The 14809-nt window shown below is 36.9% G+C and overlaps 1 protein-coding gene across 1 annotated transcript in view; it reads left to right on the forward strand.

Moving 5' to 3' along the window:
- Positions 1–14809, forward strand: part of LOC129565989 (cholecystokinin receptor type A-like) — a 66610-nt gene that overhangs the window by 47323 nt on the left and 4478 nt on the right. Inside the window, exons 2-5 of the mRNA XM_055441466.1 lie at positions 1–576; positions 11048–11245; positions 11364–11567; positions 12888–13065. The exon at positions 1–576 is cut by the window's left edge and continues 258 nt beyond it. Coding sequence (XP_055297441.1) covers positions 99–576; positions 11048–11245; positions 11364–11567; positions 12888–13065 — 1058 coding nt within the window. The 5' untranslated portion in view covers positions 1–98. The remainder of the gene's footprint in view (positions 577–11047; positions 11246–11363; positions 11568–12887; positions 13066–14809) is intronic.

A 14809-nucleotide genomic window follows, 5' to 3' on the forward strand; every position in this document is an offset into this window, starting at 1 on the left:
GAGAGAGAGAGAGAGAGAGAGAGAGAGAGAGAGAGAGAGAGAGAGAGCGAAATCGAGAGAGCCAGTGTGTGTGCGCGCGCGGGTGGTCGTGAAAAACGATGACGCCAAATGAGACTGCAACTTTAATTCCATATTTACAAAACGTCACCTGGGCGGACGATAATAATGAAACGTTCCATTACGAATCCTCCGTTTTACCTCACGTTCAACAACAATATTTTTCCACCGAAAGTACGGTCATTGTCGTGTCAACGGCAACAGCAACAGCATCTACAACGGTCGCAACAACGATACGAGCTACGGCCAGCTCATGGACGGAATGGTTGGCAAGTGGCCGCCTTCAAATTCCATTATATGCGACCATTTTACTATTGGCCATCGTCGGAAATGCACTGGTCATTATGACACTGGTGCAAAATCGACGAATGCGAACCATTACAAATGTATTTTTATTGAATTTAGCCGTTTCGGATATCCTGTTAGGCGTTTTTTGTATGCCATTCACGCTCGTCGGTACACTACTACGCGACTTTGTGTTCGGCGAAATTATGTGCAAATTCATACCCTATTTACAAGGTAAGTACTTTTCACCTCAATGTGGAGTTGTTTTTATTATTCCAACAATATTTCCCCCATTTTTTTTTCGATGATTGCATTCCATTTGTTTGCTCGGTTTTTCCTGCTATTCAATGAGTTCTTTTCCGGTATTTAAATTGGCTTTTCACCCAGTCATTGAACAGACATTGAACACATAAAAATTGATTATCCGATTTTGATAAAAAAAAATTCTTGTCGAACAAATGAAGCAATTTATTGAATTTTTTTTTTCAATTTGGCTTTTAAATTGCGTTCAATTCAATTTAAATTGCTTTATTTACATTTTTTGTTAACTTTTTAAACTGTTGAAGAAAAAAAAATGTTGAAATATGTGTTATAATTCCATAGTTACTTTAGTATTTTATGGATAACTCGAATAAATCATTATATATCAGCCTCTCTGATCGTCTGTATAAACAGATAGGAAACGTCAAACAAGAAAAATAAAGCGGCAACTGGAAACTGGTTGGAAAAATAGAGAATTATGTATATAATACTTTGCTATAACAAGTATGCTTCTGTGTTAGTGCGTCTGTGTTAGTTCAAACGTTGAAAGTAATGACCAACTGTACTTAGTCCCCAGGCGGTGCTGTATTGTTTACTTTTTTCATGATCAGAAAGGCTTTTATATATTTCCACGAATTTAAGACAATTATGGAAACGATATCATTCTCTAATTCTTAGAATGAAATGACTGAAATGCAAAGTGAATTTTAAGATATTGAAATAAATAAAATACAAATAAACCTCGTAACAATTATAATTTTCGTGTAATTCCAGTGTGCAGTCATGGAAATTTGATTAGGACCGGCATTGAAATTTCAGTTTTTTCCCATTAATTCTGTTATTTTACAAAAAAATATTCATGAAATGATGTTTATGAGAATATTTGAAGTTTTTATAAATGGACTAGACTATCAATTTCATTATTTTCGGTAATGGATATCATTTATTGATGAAATTGCCCAAAAACTGCGGGAAAAATAATTAAGACCTTCCATACAAAAAATGACAAATTTTTTCGAAAAATCGGAAAATTTATCATTTGTTTGACAAAATTCACTCCAGCGATGGTCGTATTTAATTGAAATACATTTTTTCCACATTACCATTTAATAGATTTCAAATTTCTTAACAAATTCGAAAATTTACAGACCAAACTAAACTTTATAGCATTTTTTGTATGAAAAATCGTGGAAGAATCATAGTTTGGTCTGTAACTTTTCGAATTTGTTAAGAAATTTGAAATCTATTAAATGGTAATGTGGAAAAATGTATTTCAATTCAATACGACCATCGGTGGAGTGAATTTTGTCAGACAAATGATAAATTTTCCGATTTTTCGAAAAATTTTGTCATTTTTTGTATGGAAGGTCTTAATTATTTTTCCCGCAGTTTTTGGGCAATTTCATCAATAAATGATATCCATTACCGAAAATAATGAAATTGATAGTCTAGTCCATTTATAAAAACTTCAAATATTCTCATAAACATCATTTCATGAATATTTTTTTGTAAAATAACAGAATTAATGGGAAAAAACTGAAATTTCAATGCCGGTCCTAATTAAATTTCCATGACTGTATTTAGCCATGTTTTATTCAAAGAGAACGACTTATTCTCTGCAAAATGAATGACACAAGACCCGATACGAACTACAATGTTGTCTGCAAAGGCAACAATTTCGATGTTGCGCTTTAAAATTCCGCACTTGGTAGAATGTTGCTTGCAAGCAGCTGCATTCTATGGGAATAACTGATGCAGAAGCGGTATGGCCGCATGTCTATAATTGTCAACAAGTGGAACATACATTGTTAAAATTCATTGAAATTGTACTGATGATGAGGAAAAATATCGCAATATTTCCCATCAATTTGTCCGGCTATAAATAGAAGAACTCTCTGGACTTTGAATGAATGAATCCCCTATTCAAGAATCCAATTTAATTGAATTAGATGTCATTGCATCTGACAATCATTCTACAGCATGCATTCATCTGTAATGTGCCCATCCAGAGAAGAGCATTTCAATTGTCGGTTCAAGTATGGGAATATCGATTGTCAATTTGAATTAGCCTATCATTGTCACGCTCGACTGTTGAAATCAATACTGAGAGTAATTGAACTGGAAACAAGTGATAAAGTAAAGATATAGATTTCAAAAGCCAGAGCCCAATTTGATTGATGTGAGACTGTATCCGATTCCGTATTTATCAATAGGATCGAAACAAATGTGTCTGTTTGCGATTCATTTATTTCGGCGATGTTGTGTGTATGGAATTTGAGCTGATTTTGTCTTCCTCGCAATTGATGTGAGACTGTACGATGTGCGTGCATCAAATGATAGCTTGCGAAATAAATCCGTTTGGTGCCTAATTTAAGAGTGAACATTTTCAATGGGATAAATTTCCATTTACGGCGAAAATCCACTGTTTTCACCCAAAAACACACCATTGGCAATACGCGTTTTGCCAAAACGCCGAGTGGCCCAGATAATCGATACTCGCTTTGCAATGTTTTCTCCTCGCATTGAAAACATAAATTACCAAATATCAATGGCACCATCTTCATCAATTTGGGGGGGGGAGTTTGATTGTTAATCTGTTCTCCGTTGCGTACTTTTTTGATAAATTTCACCAGCGCATGAGCGATGACAACAACAATGACGGCCATCGTTAATATGTTGACTAACAGCACAGTGAATTATCACTTTTAATTCCAATGAATTTAAATGATAACAAAGAAAAACGATTGAAATTTCAAGTGTACGGAATCAACATCATGCTGAAGTGATTATGCAAATTCAGCGTTCGCATTGAGATTAATCGTCCGTATGCAAACTGAGGAATGGTACTGCTTCTTCTTCTTCTTAACACATACTGTAAGTCGCCATATTGGAAGAAATAATGACAATACACTAAGATTCAATATGGCCGCTTCCATTGTGCACGATTGTGTGTACGATAGTGTGAAGAAGAAGAAGTAGAAGCATGCACAAAAAGTGTATTGGTTTTCATACGGATGAGATTAATTCACAAGGAAACGACAACGAAATGAATTGTGGAATTGTGTATTGTTTAGATTTCGATTGTCATAATGATATTCCGGCGAAAATGCTAATCGAGTCACCGTCAGCCTTGTATCAATAGGCAAAACAAATACACACAATAGGCAATTCACAGTCATGTGGCTCCAAAAAACGCATAAATTCTTGAGAACATTCAAATGGAGAGACAATATTTTATGGCTAAAGATAGACCATTCACAGTCGATTTTCGTAAAGGGACCAAAACGACTTGCGACGTTGTTAATGATTTACAAGCATCAACAACTTCAATGATGGGCCATAATCAAATGAAATTTTGAGAATTTACAAGGAAGTGCGTCTGAAGCACACTCATCAAACGGAAAATAATGAAGTATTAATTCATTCATGAGTTCTTGTTCGTTCGTTTGTTTGTTGTTTGTTATGTCGCCCACGTTATGACTTCCCATGAATGATTTCAACGTTAAATCCCTTCAACAAATGAATGAAAACCAAAGATCTCGATGAGAACGGATATCTCATCTGTTATTTAAATATTATTATGTGAATGAGGAAAGAAAGAAAATGAAATCCAATCAAATGTTGATAAAAGTTTGGAAGAATTTCGATATATAATTGAACCCGTGAGCATAAAAACGAATTACAAAAAAAATTGCCGATCAAAAAGTAACATAGATTTGTCGGCGTAACATACCCATGGGTGTTGAATGTCATTCAACGCCACTAAGCTGTAGACATCTCTCTCCGGCTATACGACAAACAACAGAACCAACAGTGAACATGAAAATGACATGTTCAATTGTGTTTGTTTCGTTAGTTTCAACTGTGCCGCTACGAGAGGTCACTTTTGTCGTTTCTTGTTGTTATTTTACATGTAAAATCAATGGTATTAGACGAGGATGAACATACCAGTGTACAATTTCTTCCGAATTGAACGTGTAACAAATAGTTGTTTCGCTTTGTTCGGCGACGTTTTTAAAAGTCGTTTTTATGCGCACGGGTTCAATTGGCATGACACAATATCGCGACGACGCCACCAAAATATGAAAAGCTGTCAAAATCCCGGAGTGGCTTCGCGTTTTCTTCGTTTTTTTTTCTCTCTCTCTCTTGAAAAGCCAAACTTTATCAAATCAATTTTGCCGCGCCAGATTTATCTCTAGTGCAGTCAGTGAATTTTCGATGTTCGCACTCTCTCAATTTTCACGCTTCACATGGACCCAACTAACGAACGAACAAGCGCAACGGGTTCATGAACATGAATACACATCAGCATATAATATGTTTTCTGACTGCAGAGTTTACGCTAATCTGTATGCCAAACGAAAACTGTCCCATATATCACTGGCATGTCGAGCATTACTCTAATAATACACATTTTTCGGTTGATGGAATTCCGTCGTATAAATTTTGGCAGTTCGCTGTGATCTCTCTCTCTTTCTCCCTCTCTGCTCACCATACCAACAGCATAACAAACAAAATAAAATGCGGGCAAAGTGAGGGAAGCGCGCGGCTCACGTTCAATAATGGAGCATAATAACGAACATCGGATCTAAATCGCAAACAAAAATGAAAAAAAGTGACAAAAAAGCACACATACACAAACAAACAACAAGAATTCATCATAAACTTGGAGCGACACTTGAGGAGCAAGAAAAGCTTACTCTCGCTCTCATAATCATATCAATGTACAATTTTTAAACCGTTATTTAGATCTAATCTGACAAAATATTGACTTCGCAATTTCGTTTTCTGTTTCGTCTGCTTTTGTGTTGTGTTTTACTATTGGATCAAGTCTCTAGTGTGTTGTTCCGTTGATATGGCTAGGCACGACAGTGACATTGTTTTGTGTTGTTGCTTTGTGTGGATGCGATGATTTTTTTTCTCTCTCTATTTCATTCTCTTTCTCAGCTTCATGTTTATATCCTTCTTTATTACGGCTACCTAAAGCATCTTAATCCCGGCCTATAAATTGCTATTCGTCACACTGACGAAACTGTAAAACTAGAGACAGAGAGTGAGCGACAAAGGAAAAATTGGTGTGCTTCGTTGTCGTAAGCGTGTACTGTACATCATCTAAAATGCTGTGTAAGTAATTCGGTGTAACGAATGAATCCGATGCCATACAGTCGCAACACCAAACCGAAAGAGTATTGTGTCCCTTTTTTTCCGCAGAACTTTTCAATGCTATGTTTCACACATTGTGTACACGTTTGAATGAGCACACATCACAAACAATCATACATTTCATTCAAACAAAATGTACTTTTTGACATTGCACTGACTGTCTGGCGCAAATCGGTGTATCGGGCCAATGAGGGCAAAAGTTTTCACTCTCTTTACTCTCACTCCACGCCTCTGTCTCCCTTCTCTTCTCCTCTGTCTTCATCCTTTCATAGCTGGTATGGGAGCCACAACCTTTCGATTCCATTTTGGAAAATAGACTGCGTGTCGGATACAGAATTGAATTCTCAGAAAATGGTTTTTCTATTTATTTCATTTTTAATAACAAGAGGCGATATTCGCAGAAAGAAATACACAACTTCAACCGAATCAACACAAAAAAACATTTTTGTAATCAAAAACATGCGATTCTGCGAACGAAAATGATAAAAACAACATTATTATTTATGGCCATGTGTAACGTGAGCTAAGATGAGTTCGTGTTGTGTATACCCTTGATTGTGAATGAGCGCGCGCGTGTGTGTGTGTGTGTGTGTGTGTTTGTGTTTGTGTTTATGAGCATGCTCTTTGGCCATGCATTATCCGAAAATGTGAACGACCGTAAAAAAATTATGTTTCACAAATAAATAAATTTGCTAAAATTAAGAGGAAATGACGTTGAATAAATTTCGCGTCTGATGGGTTTTCCTTCTACTGCTGCTACTGTTCGTCCCATTTCATTGCTCAATACCGGCGACGACAATGAGCAAAATTTTAAACTTTATGTATGACTTTAAGCTCGATGAAATATTAGACGTGTTACCATTTTCAATCTTTGCTTCATTTGATTTGTTGTTGGCAGTTTGCACAGTTGTTACGTGCCGTAGCGAATGCTAACATATATGCGCCGTATTTATTATCATGCTCATCGTTTATGGTTTCAGCATTTTCAGTGAAGATGGTCTTTTCCTTTTGGAATATGGGCAATTTAACTGCTTTGTAGGAAACGAATATCGTGTAATTTATTGCTTCATTCACTTTTTTTTTCTCTCGTTTTGAATTGTTCCACTTTCCACAGTGGGAAATCCAAATATCCGCACACAAGAGAGTGATGAAAGGATCTCACGAACAAAAGAATTCAAGTTTTATAAAATGTGAATGGCATCATTTGATGGTTGTTTTCGTAAAGGTTTCTCCCATAAACGTTTATCACTGTTTGAAACATTTTTTCACGAGAAACTGACAGCCAAAACGAGCAAAAGTCACACGAAACCCATCAAACAGTTTATCGTTGAATATCAATGTACCAAATACGTTAATTCTATTTAAAATTCCCGAAAAATATATTTCGTTCTTAGTATAGCTGGCAAGTTTTTACTGTCGTTTCAAGCTTTCAACAACAGTCATTTTCCCTGTCATTCGCTTTTCATTAATGAAACAAAACATTCACATGCGTGTATTGAAAATAAAATGAGCGGCGTCACAAAGTCTCTGTTTTTGAATTCTGGCTAAAATTTCATCATCAGCAAATCAAATTCATCCGTTGACTATATAATTTAAATTTGATACAGCATTGTCGACCACCATTCAATTCGACTAGAACCGATTATTATGTGTCGCCGGTCATTTGCTTCAGCGCGCCCAAGAGACGCCTCAAACTGACGCAGCCAATTTACTGCATCTGGAGCTGATTAGTATATATTTTCCATAAATTACAATCTAACAACGCCAAAATTGGCAATGTTTCCGGGACAAAACTGGAATTATTATTTCGCGATTTTGTTGCCATGAAATTAAATATGCGCACACGCTTGGGATCGAGCGCAGAAATGTGCTTCTGTAATTTTTTTGGATCAAGAAAGCCCATTTACAATTTTACAAAATATTAAATATGAAAATAATACACAGCTACACTTACGTTAGGCGCGATAATCAGGGGGATTACAGATTGACAGTTGAGCTGCATGATATATACTGAATGAATAGTTCTGCAGCTTGCCGTATATGATATTGTGGGGCAAACTGCGGCGCTAGTGTGCTTGTGTTCCAATCCACAAACCCCCTGGCGATAATAAACAGCAGCAAAGTGTTGCGTTTTGTTTCCCCCCAAGTATCTGCGAGAAGCGAAAAAAACGAAAACCGACGCTACATAAACCATCGCATTTAAAAGGGAGGACTTTTTTTTTGTTGGTGTTTCATTGAAATTAGAGATGATGGCGAAATGCTGTTTGTTCACTGAAAACAAGTGCCGACCGGAAACGCAAAATTCGTGCACACGAAAAATTTCACATCGAATTGAAAAAAAAAAAAACATAAAAACGAAAAGAAAGAGAGAGAGAGAGAGAGAGAGTGTGCGTGCTGTGAGGCTGGAAAAAATCGAGCAGAAGGAGAAAAAAATGCCAATAAAATAAAAGGCAATAAAAACTATTGTAAGGCATTGAACAACGAACACAAAAAAAAAATGGAAAATCTAACGAAACAAAAATAAAAGTCAACAAGTAACTTTTCATGTAAGCACATATTGTACAACTGTCAGCCATTGTTGTGGCAAAAATGGTCCCGAAAAAAAGTTTCGCAACTGAAATGAATGGCATTCACACATTTCTCAGTTGGAAGTGAAAAGGCACGTTTCCTGCCCGTGCTGTTTCATTCAACACTAGCCCTTCCATCGTCACTTGGCTCCCAAATAAATGCAGAATTTATTCTAACACCCCAGAACTATGGTGGGTAAAAAAACCCATTCTGTCAAATGAAAAACGCTAACAAGCAAGATCTTTCCGCACTGATTGTTTTGACCTGCTTTTTTCGCTGTGTAGACGCAAAATAGTGTACATTTCTATAAATTGGACACAAGGCAATGGCGGCTCATTATTATTTCGGTACAACGGGCTAAAAATACGGCTAATGGGCTCAAAACTTTGACATCCTAACAAATGAAATCCATTTGTTTACAATATTTGTGCTAATTGCGAAAAAGACATTTAACAGAAGCAAAAAAAAAACAACAACAGCAAATGCCGGGTAAAAATAAGCTTCTATTACATTTGAAGCGAATATTTCAATGAAATAAATACACTGTTTAACAGGAAACATTTGGCATTAGGCAACAGGCAATAATCAAATCGACCTTTTTTGGTGCAAATAAACAAAGGAACAAACAAACACTTATGACAAATCCGGAACTAGAGCCATTCATTCATCTTTTTCTTCAATCTTTTTCTCTATGCCATTCAACTGACAATCACAAAAACACTCAATTTTGAGTAGCGTGACAAAGTCCACAGATTATTTGCGGACAAAAAAACAGATGACAAGGATTCATCCTGAAATGTTCAATGAAAGAGAAAAATAGATCGGGAGATATTTGTATCATACGGAGATTTGGTATTCCTTTTAGCTGGTGCGTTTTTTATAGTTGTTGTTGTTGTTTGGAATGGCTCAGGATCATATTTTTGCTTGTGTGGTTTGTCATGGATACTTATGCTGTTGTTGATGTTGGCTGCATTATATCATAGTATGATGAATTTTCATGCACGTGCCAATGGAAATGCTTATCGATACTGGCTTTGATATGTGTGGATTTTAAGATTCCGTGCACGTTTCATGTACATGCAATCTTCAATATTGATCATTTAACGACTCATCGTGAACATCAATCAAGTCGACAACACGTAAGATGTCACGTGTTACAAGCGATTCATAGAAAACGGATGAATGAATACCGGGCCACCATCCCCGATGATCGGATGTCAATCAATAAATTGGAATATTATTTACTACTGATGTGATGTGATGTATACAGCAGTTGAATGGTCTCAGCGCATTTGCTCCCAATAATTCAGATACAGTTTCAAGGGATAACTTTCCATTTCACCTCATTGAGCTGTTCCATCAACCATGGAGTGCAGCAATCAAAAAATAAAAGCTGTTGTCGTATTACACACGACACAACATACAAAAAATGATTGATGAATCATTGTTCATCGTGCGGATTTGATAGACTTACTTTAGAAGCCTCAAAATACCAAGGCCTGCAAAATAAATCTGGTTCATTGTTAAACAATAATCCTCTTACTCTCTGCCACAACATCAGTCGTAACAACGTAACATTTGCTATTTTTGATCTTCTGAGATTTTTTCCTTATGCCTGCTTTCCGGAAGCGTGCTTTTCTTTTTACTAAATTTCATATTTTCTCTTTTTCATAAGCATCAAGCTCAAAAGTCTCATCAAGACAACAAAAAACACTTTTTTTTCTATGAATTTTTCCCTTGTTGGAGCTACTACACCTGTTCCTCTTTGTTTTTACCGCACGTTTTTTTCTTCTTCCTACAAGGATATCAAATAGATGCATATGCTTAGAGTTTTTACCTGCTGGATTTTAATCGCTCCAGAATCCAATAACTTGAGCTATATATTTACCTAATAAAATAAATCTCTGTCATAAAGTGAACGGAATCTCTTGGTGATTTATTTCCATAAGCAATTTTCTTCTGCAATGCTGAGCACTTAGAAAGTAATTTCCATAAAATTCTTAATCTTCAAGCGTTCTGTTATCAAAGGGGAAAATAAGAGCCGTTTTTATCAATTTATCCAACGATACTCGACTTTTAAAATTGAATTCATATTCTAAAAGAGAAAAAAAGCAACAACAAAACCAGGGATCGTTTTACAAAATTGGTAAATCTATTACGGAATTGGATTATGCAATTTGGTCCAATTGAAAATGTTGGTTGCGAGCGTGTGGCATGAAAAAGGAATCGTTTTCATAAAATCAACATCAATTTTATTGTGTTTGACTTTGAAGTCAAAGTTGAACGCAAGTTTTAAGTGGATTTTCAGAATGTTCCAGTGCTGTCAAAAAAACAGCATTCCAAAACAGTAATTACATTCGAAATGCGACAGTTTCACAACATCAACCGAAAAAGTTGCAAGTTAGTTTCAAACACTTTGTCCAGTAAAACACACTTTCCATCTGATCAACTTAACTAGCAAATGGCCCGCAATTGAAGTGTCATCAAAGCATCATACGAAAAAAACTTTTCCAGTTACCATAATTTGCAAAAAAAAATTGTTCATGCTAAATATTTGAGAAAAATTTGAGAAAAATTTTAATCAGTTTATGGCATTGAATAAATTGTGGTAGAATATAGTGATGACGATGACACAATGTCAAACGTTTCAAGCACATGCAACAATTTAAACGTATAATGATGTAATCAATTTTGTAAAACTTTTCATACACAGCTTCATCGGTGGCCGTATCAGCGTGGACATTGGTAGCGATATCATGTGAACGATATTACGCAATCGTTCATCCGTTGAAAAGTCGTCGTTGGCAAACCCTAAGCCATGCATACAAGCTGATCGCATTAATTTGGTGTGGCAGCTTATTGTTCATGTCACCAATAGCTGTGCTCAGTCGACTCATCCCAACTAGTCAAGGTAATTAGTTTTTATAATCTATTCTGTTATCTAGTTTAACATATAGTCGGTATACAAAATTTGTATTGCAAAATCCATTAATGCACTCGTTTATCTTTGTTGCACCTGCATTCATAAGGACATCATAAGTGCCGTGAGGATTGGCCAGAAAATTCGAGCAATTATGAACGTGCATACAATCTATTTCTCGATGGAATTTTATTGGTGGTGCCCTTGATTATGCTGGCGGCAACATATTCACTCATCACACAGACCTTGTGGCAAGGGATGCGTACGGAAAAAGCATTGAAAAAACATCTGGCCTTCGATTCAACACAATCATGTATGTTATTGAATAGTTTGCTTAGTATTATATCAACCTCTTTTGTTATCTCTCCTCTTGCAAAGTTGTAAAACAGCCGGCAGAATCTATTTCGACTGAAAACGATCCGGTAAACGAAACTCATATGCGGAAGCGGTAATTTTGTATCGTGTGAAAAGCGTTTCAATCGAGCTTTACCATAAATATAAAGTATTTTGTCATGGATGCAAATTACGACACATGTTTGACATTTTGTGATCCACAATATAAGCCGTTCAATGTCATCGAGAAGGCATTCAGCATTCGGCATTCCATACATGCGCTCAAAGCCACAAACAGGTGCATACCAACCGTATCATACCTTTTTGGCACATACTCATCGTCCCATTTTCACCATCATCAAACGCTGCGAGCTCAGAGAGAGAGAGAGAGAGAGAGAGAGAGAGAGAGAGAGAGAGAGAGAGAGAGAGAGAGAGAGAGAGAGAGAGAGAGAGAGAGAGAGAGAGAGAGAGAAAAAGTGAACGTGTGGGATTGAGCATGTTTGTCGAAATTAATTTGCAATTTTTACATTATCTCCTTGTTTTATGTTTACCTTTTCTGGTCGTAATGTGTTTATACATTAATGGCACATTCCATACGCCACATCTCGCCGAAGTGTATGACCGTTGTGTTATCATGGCGAATTTTGAAACCATTTTTGGTGTCGACTCTTGATACCCGAACAAACTTACACTGCATCCACACGGTTATTTGAAATAAAAAATGATGTCAAACGGCTTCACACTCTATTATACTATAGCCACACGGTTTGACGTTCAAAACCATGTGGAAACAGTATCAGATATGCGTTAACGCAACGTCAGTGTGAATTTTTGCTTGGGTATCAATGCATTTGGTTGACACACTAAATCATCCAGCACTCATATTTAGTGAGACAAAACTTGGTGTTGCGTATAATGTGGGTTGGTCCATGATGCTCGAGTCGTCCGTACAATGTGAATTTCATTTTAATTGAATTTCGTGCCTACGTCAAGATCTAAAGTTTCTATCTAATACACATGGATGGAAAAACCGAGTGAAAAATCGGTTTAAAAATATCGACACAGCGGTTTGTGAAACGCTTAACACACAACGCTCAAAATTGAATTAGCTCGGCGTGACTATGCCACAAAATTTCCTGTCAAATGGCGAATGAGCCAGATTTTACAGCAGCCAAATCAACAGTTTACGACGATTTCAAAATCCTACCAATTTGATTCTGCACTATAGTATAGCTCCAATTTAATTCTTCTCTTGTTCTCTCGTTCCCTTATTCTCTGTGTTCATTTCTCGGTTGAGCAGCAAACAATTTGGTTGAGGTGTACATAAATTCACATGGGACGCCAAGCACAAGATGTCCATCAAGTTGTCATCATCAATCACGTGAGAATATTCCATGGCATCAGTTACGGGGTAACTGTTCGCACGAATCATCGCTGATGATAGGCTCGGCTAAGAAGCACAGTCCCGGTTTGCGGAGGTAAGTGATCAGAGAGTTTGTTGGTTAGTCAACAGTTTCGTTGGACGATGTTGCAAACACCCAAAAAGCAGTAGCAGCAACAACAACAGCAACAACAACAACCACAACAATGACGATAGAATACAAGCAACTACAATATTAATAACAAACCTTAAACACTTGACAAAAGACTCAATTTCAAAACGATTACGACGTCCGAAACTGGAACGACCAAGTGGCGTATAATTGCTTACTGATTGTCACAATGAAAACATGCTGCCTCTTTATATATACATACACACAAGCCCAGTTGATTATGACAGCCCGAGGCCCAGTGATTGAAATGGATTTGGTTTTGCCGAAATTTATACACACACAAAGGATTCCCAGTACAAGAGTGAGGAAATTTGTTCCAATACGGAGCAATACAAATACACTCCCAACTGGAATAATCATGTGCGTGTTTACTCCAGTGTAGAATGACTGTCAAACTCACATGCGTATATATAGCGTTTTACATTTGAGGCTGTGAGAATGAAAATGCCAATACAGGAATAAACATTCTGAAACGCATCAAGAAAAAAGAACCGTGTCCCATTTGGGCCATTTTGTACAGAGTTCTAATGCATATCATTTTAAAGGGTATTGTGTGTAGATAAATTATATATAGATACCCAACCCCTAAATTGTGAGGAAAGGGGTTAAAATTGAGAATATGTTGGCAACCCCAAAATAAAGGTATCACTTCCCAGGGCCATAGCTCCCTAACTATGGGAGGTAGGGCAATACTCCTTGGGTCAGAGTTGTAGTACTCATGAATACCTATCCAAAGGTATACATAATATTTCCATTTGTTCATAGTAAATGAAAAATACCGTTATATGAAACAATGTCATTTTTTTGGTAAAAAAATCATATTATACCCATTTTCTGGGGCTGGGGCTGGGGCAGGGGCTATCACTTGGGTATGTTCAACAAAGTTGTACAGCGTTCCAAGGAGAACAATATTGCTCCAAACTATTTTGCCCCATCTCCTTCAATAACGGGTCTACGGCCCTTTACTCTCATAAAATTTTAGCCTGGTACAAAGGGCGGTGTTCCTTTTTGTTTCGTACGATGTTTATCAATAAGACTTATACCGTGGAACAGTGGGGCGTAGTGAGTATGTCGATAATATCAAGGTTGACCTGCCTTTCAGGGTGTAAACGGGATGTTATAGGGGTGAGTAATTTTTTCAATACCGACACATTGTTGGTCAAGAAATAAACCATTTAGTGGATAATTATGTATGGACGAAGTATTCAGGACGTTGCATAATATCTTGGGTGAGGTCGCCCTCCACAGTTTGGCCCGAAAGAGGGCCAAAAAATGCACAAAATCACCAAAACAAACATATGAGGCATGTTTGACCCTTTTTTTGGCCAAAGGGATGGAGGGCGACCTCACCCAAGATATTATGCAACGTCCTGAACACTTCGTCCATACATAGTTATCCACTAAATGGTTTATTTCTTGACCAACAATGTGTCGGTATTGAAAAAATTACTCACCCCTATAACATCCCGTTTACACCCTGTAGGGCAGGTCAACCTTGATATTATCGACATACTCACTACGCCCCACTGTTCCACGGTATAAGTCTTATTGATAAACATCGTACGACACAAAAAGGAACACCGCCCTTTGTACCAGGCTAAAATTTTATGAGAGTAAAGGGACGTAGACCCGTTATTGAAGGAGATGGGGCAAAATAGTTTGGAGCAAT

This window comes from Sitodiplosis mosellana, unplaced genomic scaffold (genome assembly GCF_009176505.1).
Source record: "Sitodiplosis mosellana isolate CC-2019 unplaced genomic scaffold, AAFC_SMos_1.0 Smas_scaffold_3, whole genome shotgun sequence".
NCBI classification, from domain to species: Eukaryota; Metazoa; Arthropoda; class Insecta; order Diptera; family Cecidomyiidae; genus Sitodiplosis; species Sitodiplosis mosellana.